Source organism: Canis lupus, chromosome 37 (genome assembly GCF_011100685.1).
Source record: "Canis lupus familiaris isolate Mischka breed German Shepherd chromosome 37, alternate assembly UU_Cfam_GSD_1.0, whole genome shotgun sequence".
Taxonomy (NCBI): domain Eukaryota; kingdom Metazoa; phylum Chordata; class Mammalia; order Carnivora; family Canidae; genus Canis; species Canis lupus.
Genome location: NC_049258.1, coordinates 24,879,746 through 24,885,870, shown reverse-complemented (window position 1 = coordinate 24,885,870; position 6,125 = coordinate 24,879,746). Strand labels below are relative to the sequence as shown.

The following is a 6,125-nucleotide window of genomic DNA, read 5'->3' as shown; positions in this document are numbered from 1 at the left end:
AACCTCTATGATTTTGCTGCCTTGCGTCATTTCTGTTACTCTGGGGAACATTTTCTACACTCTCAGCACACCTTTCGGTTGCTTGGGTCTGACACTGCCCTTTCCAAGAGTGGTCATAGGACCTAACCTGGCAGGTGAGAAGGGCCCATGCCCCTAACTCCTGATTGGCTCAGGGTAGGGCACGTGGCTCAAGCTGAACTGACGCAGCTGGATAGACCCTGGGAGGTTGTGCTAGGGTTTGCTGAACTAACTAGCAGCCTGCAAGCCTAGCACTTCCAGACGTGATCTTTCCACCTCAGGGAGAAAGCCTGAGGCAGACTGATCCCAATGCAGAAGAAAGTTAAGCTGAATGATAAAATTGCCCTTTGAATCCATGGATCCTGCAATGCCCGAAGCCACCATGACCTAATCCCCCACTTCTTAATTTCATAAACTGATAAATTTTCCTCTTGGTCTAAGCTTAGTGTTGAGTATGTCACTGGCCCCTGAAAAGCGTTCGGACTCATTCAAGGTTGTCACCTCCAGGGAAGGTGAAGAAACAGGTTGAGGAAGTGACATCTGCCCAAGGACACTTGGATGTTGAATGACAGAGCTGGGGATGGAACTGAAGCCTCTAAGGCCGGTGACACCTGCGGTCCCGTAAGCAACGGGCTGGGAGCCTGGTTGCTGCTGGTCATTGCCAGCACCACAAAAAGCACATGCTATCCTTTGGGATGATGTCCCAGTGGGGGGATCACAAAGGCCCTAGGAACATGCCCCACCAGCCCTAGAGAACTGTCACCAAGTGCCTCTTGAAGCTGGGTAGACCCCAGGAGACCTGGCCCTGGGGCTTGCCCGTTCACGGCAGCAGGGACCCAGAGACAACCACAGACACAGGGAGCTACTCTTCTTCGGGAAGGTAAGGACCACAGCCCCTTCCTCCATGCCCACCCTAAGCACAGCCCTGATCCGGCATAGCGGGGGACCAGTGCCAAGGTCCCTTGCTTGGGGTGAGGGCGCCCATTGTGCCAAGGGGTGGGAGAACTGCGCCTTGGCCTGGCCCCAGGGAAATGTGGAGTGAAGCCAGTGCTGCCCGGCCCTCAGCCATATCAGGGCCACCTTTAAAAGTTCTGCTATGGGGGCGCTTGGGTGGCTTGGTCTGTTGAGCGGCTGGCTCTTGAGTTTGGCTCATGTAGTGATCTCAGGGTCGTGGGATCCAGCCCCAGCTTGGGCTCTGTGCTCAGCTTGGGGACTGCTTGAGATCCCCCTCTCTCCCTCTCCCTCTGTGCCCCCCCTTTCTAAATAAATAAATATTTAATAAATAAATAAATCTTAAAAAATAGGAGTTCTGCTATGGTCAAGTACCACCTTTACTTCACTCCTATTTCAATACACATCTTTAATTACTTTCATGAATTGAAGACTGCTATCACTTTGAAAAAAGAAAAAAAGAAAACTGCTGTCACTTGTCAAAAACATTGACTCCAGGGGCACCTGGGTGACTCAGTCAGTTGAGTGTCTGACTATTGGATTTCGGTTCAGGTCATGATCTCAGGGTGGTGGGATCAAGCTCCACGTTGTCATCGGGCTCCGCGCTCAGCAAGGAGTCTGCTTGTCCTTCTCCCTCCCTCTCTGCCCCTCTGCATGCACCTGTGCTATCTAAAATAAATAATACATTTTTAAAAATATTGACCCCAAAGGTAAATACAATGAAAACAAAGCCACAGTGTTAACGTTTAACTCAAGATAGTTGGGGGCGCCTGGGTGGCTCAGGGGTTGAGCGGCTGCTTTCGGCTCAGGTCGTGACCTCACGGTCCTGGGATCGAGTCCCACATCGGACTCCCCACAGGGAGCCTGCTTCTCCCTCTGCCTCTCTCTGTATCTCTCATGAATAAATAAATAAAATCTTAAAAAAAAAAAAAGCAAAAAACCTCAAGATAGTTGACTAAGGTACAGACCCGGAGTCTGGCTCTGTTAGAGACGCACTGAAGGGAAGCTGGTGCCAAGGCCTGGCTTCCCGGTGCTATTCCTCTGCTCTGCAGCCGGTGCTGCGCCCGTGACTCTCGAGCTCCGGGAAACACTGAGGTAAGCTCGTCGTAACCCCAAACGAGTGCACACAGGCCACGAGAGGATGTATTTCTAGCACTGTCTCTGGCCAAGGCTGCGGCAGGGCAGTAACTCCAAGTTAGCAGGCTTGTAACTCAGACGGGAGGACGGAACGGGCAGGAAAGCTGATCTCACTGAGTGACCGAGCCCCAGTTAAATTCTTCATTCAAGATTTATTGAGCGCCTACTGCGTGCCAGGCACCGTGCTAGGCGCAGAGTTACAGAGATGCATAAGATACAGTCCATGCCCTGAAGGGTTCACAGTCTAGAAGGGGAGACAAACATGTAAACAAGTAAAATACAGTGTGAGAAGTGCCACGAGAGAAGCATTTACAAAGAGCAGAGGTAGCCTGGAGGGTGGGGGGGCACGGGGTTGTCTTCCTGGAGGAGGGGGCCTTTGAGGGGGATTGTGAGAGGTGAATGAATGGGTGTTTGCCAGGCAGACAAGGCCGGAGGAGCAGGGGAAAGGCATTCCAGTCTGAAGAGACAGCATGAGCAAAGGCACAGCGGCATGAAACTGCAGGTCTGGGGGGTGGGGAGCTCTATTCTGGCGGTATTGCTAGAGCTGGTACCAGAGGCTGTGGCTGGAGAGGGAGGCAGAGGCAGGGCGAGGAGGGAAACTGAGGGCAGGGGGCATCTCGGAGGCTCACGAGAGGCGGGCATAGGCCCAGAGGCTTGAACACAGGAAGAGAAGGCTCCCGGCTGACCCCAGGTAGGCCTGCTCCAGGACCTTGGGCTTCCTCTCTGTGGCCCCAAGGGGACCCGGACCAGAGCCCAGAGGAGAGGCTGAGCTGGGGGTAGGGCTCAGGCCTGGGGTTCTGGGGGCTGCTGCTCCCTCGAGGGCTGACGGCTTGCTGCTCCCGTCCCCAGCCAGGATGGGGCCTGGGATCAACGAGAAATGACATGGGGTGTTCTTGGCAAACTGCTGAGGGCCAGATGAATGTCTTTATAAACTAAAAGAGGAGAGGGACCGAGGATAAAGCAGGAGTTAGAACAAGGCAGATGTTCCTAAGGACGAGGGCCATCAGGAGAAGACCGCTCTGGCCGGGGAGGACGGCTCTCTCTCTCTCTCTCTCTCTCTCTCTCTCTCTCTCTCTCTCTCCTGGCAAGGGGAGTCCTCTGGGCGCCAGGCAAGGGCAGAGGCCAGCTATGCAGGGAGCCTATGGGGCTGCAGTCCCAGCTCCTGGTGTCTCCTCAGCCTGTCACCTCGGTCCCGTCTGTGGCAACCAGGAGCCTCCGTCTTCCAGGCCGTAGGGGAGGCGCTGAGGCCCAGACTGTCCAGACATGCAGACTTCCAGCCCTTTCGTCTTTCCCAGAAATGGCTCTGTTCGAAAAATGCCTTTGGGAGGCGGGGAGGCGTGGGGAGGAGGGCCGGTGCCTCAGGACACCCGAGCCCAGCCACCTCCCCGAGTGACCACTTTTCCAAGGCACCACACCTCAGGCCACTAAGGGGGCCTGTGCTTCCCAACCCTGTGTGGGAGAAGGGGGAAGGGGACTCAACCTGTTGGAGGCTCCGGCTGCCCTGGGTTCAGGGGCTACAGGGAGAGTGAGGCGTCCTGAGGGAGGGGTGACTGGCACTCTCCATGTCCTCGCTGGCAGGAGCAGGACAGGGGAGGAGGCACCCTCCCAGCTGGGTCTGGAGGTGTCCCAAGGCTCCCCTTCCCTCAGCCTCACCCCCTGGGGTCTCCATGCCTTTGACCAGCCTCCAGCCTCTGGCTCTCATGGCCTCGTCACCTTGTTCCTCCTCCGACAGTGTTGGGGACTGATGCCCCCTGTGGGCGCCGATGGAGGTGGTGGTGGTAGTGATGAGAGGGATGGTGTGGTGCGGGCGACGAGACAGGTGGCCTCCCTGCCGTGCGGGGTGGGCTGCGCCGGGGAGGGGCTGTCACTTGCTCTTGTGCAGGTCTTTCAGCTGCCGGAGCTTCTCCAGGAGCTGGGCCCGGGAGTAGCCGTCATCCCCAGTGGGGCCTGGGCCTGGCCCCAGAGCCTCCTGCAGCACCAGGCAGTGGGTCCTCAGGAATGGGTTGTAGGAGCGCTCCTCTCCCAGGGTGGACGGGCACTGGGGGATGAGAGGTACCGGGATTAGCGGGTTTGATGGAGAGAATCTGGAAAACAGATCCCATCGGGGAAGCCCCCCACCGCACCCCCTCCCCTGTCTCAGGGACCAGAGGGCCTCACTCCAAGACCAAACATGTGGGGGCTCTGGGGAGGGGCCTGCAGGCCGCAGCTCAGCCGGGAGGGGTCCCTACTGGGGAAGCACCCTGGGGGCCCGCCTGGACCCCGGCCCTGGCCCCGCACCGTGCTCTTGCGCTCCATTCGCTGCCTCTGGACCCACTGCATCTTCCTCTCCCGGGCCAGGTTCTCGGGCTCCACCACACCCGCAAAGCCCAGGTTCTCTTCCGCATACTCATGACCTAAGGGCCACCAGGGGTGGGGGGTGGCGGGCAAGATGCAGGACACAGAGAGAGGGGAGGTGCCGTCAGGAAAAGTCCTCCCTGCCCCAGGCCTCTGGGTAACCCGACAGCCAGGGGGAGGGGTGGCACTTCCAGGAAAGGCCCAACCCCACAGAGCTGCTTCTCTAAATGTGGGCACAGGTCAGCCCCGAGTGGAGGGGCAGAGCAGTTCAGGGGTAAAACCACGGGACCTGGAGCCAGACGGCCTTGCAGTCTTAGTCCTGACTCTGCCCCTGCCCGGCTGTGCAGCCTTGGCCGAGTCGTGGAACCTCTCTGGGCCGCAGTTTTGTCATCTGGAGAAAATAATGCTACTAGAACACAGACGTGTCCCTGGTGCCTAGAACAGAGCCCGGTAAGTGTCAGGTGTTTAATCAAGTATGATCAAATGAATGGATGGATAAATAGATGTTTTGAGGGGGCACCTGGGTGGCTCAGTGGTTGAGCATCTGGCTTTGGCTCAGGGCATGATCCTGGGGTCCTGGTATCGAGTCCTGCATCAGGTTCCCCACAGGGAGCCTGCTTCTCCCTCTGCCTATGTCTCTGCCTCTCTCTATGTCTCTCATGAATAAATAAATAAATCTTAAAAAAAAAATATATATATATATGTTTTGAGGATTACCTAACATCTTAGTGATGTGTTTTAGGAACCACGGACATCCCAATGCTCGTGTATGTACATAGGGACATGCAGAGTCTGGAAGGATGGATGCATGGACATGCCACGTACATGCATGGGGAGAGGCGCCCACGTAATGTGTGGTACGGGTGCATGCGGGTGATACATGGAGAGATACTGACTTCTCTGATAAGCAAAGGCTATTTTCTGTTGTTGGCTTTGGCTCTAAAATCTCAGCCATCTCTCTGGGATGCACCGGGACCAACAAAGCTCCCAAGAGGCCGAGGGCTGGCTGTCAGGGGCAGTTGGCGTGAGAAGCAGAGGCATTCGGAGCCAGCACTCTGGAATGAAGGGGGCTCTGTGCTCAGTGCTAGAGTTGGCTCCCAGGAGCCACCAGAGGTGGGGTTGTGTCGCCTCTGGGCCAGAGGCTGGGGCAGCCAGGACTCCAGGGGAGTGAGGGAGGAGTGGGAGGGGCACCTCACCAGGCCACAGCAGAGTGTCATCCTCCAGCCCCAGCACCGTGTCCAGGGAGCTCAGCATGGTCTCTGCGGTACCCTCAAAGGTCCGTCCTGGGGAGGGTCAGCGGGCATGTCACAGGACAAGGAGAACACAGCTTGGTAGCGGAGGGGGTGAGGACAGCTGGGGCCGGCCACTGGCCCTCAACCGTGTCCCCGCCATACCCACCCCCAGGTTCTCCACCCTCCTTCCCATGGCAGCTGAGCCACGTATTCACCCCCCAGCCAAGGCCTCCATCGCACATACTGACACGTGGACGGAGAGGGGACAGGAGCTTCAGGCTGAGTGCCAGGGGCCCCACGCATGGTTGGTGGGTGGTTGCTCTTTTCCAAGGCGCACTTCTTTGCCTGCGCCGCCCTCTGAGACTCACACAGCCCGGAACTGTGATCCTCCCCTGCCCACGGGTCACCCTCTCATTCGAGGGTTCTCCACCTTTTGTGACCTAGTCTCTCCAG

At 57.3% G+C, this 6,125-nt stretch overlaps 1 protein-coding gene across 3 annotated transcripts in view; it reads right to left on the bottom strand.

The window, feature by feature from the left end:
* Positions 1–2,238: 2,238 nt before the first annotated feature.
* PNKD (PNKD metallo-beta-lactamase domain containing) overlaps positions 2,239–6,125 on the bottom strand; it is a 59,505-nt gene continuing 55,618 nt past the window's right edge. For all 3 annotated transcript variants that reach the window (XM_038585716.1, XM_038585718.1, XM_038585717.1), the window contains 3 exons: positions 5,637–5,723; positions 4,384–4,499; positions 2,239–4,144 (listed from right to left, as the gene is read on the bottom strand). In XM_038585716.1, coding sequence (XP_038441644.1) covers positions 3,971–4,144; positions 4,384–4,499; positions 5,637–5,723 — 377 coding nt within the window. In that variant the 3' untranslated portion in view covers positions 2,239–3,970. The remainder of the gene's footprint in view (positions 4,145–4,383; positions 4,500–5,636; positions 5,724–6,125) is intronic.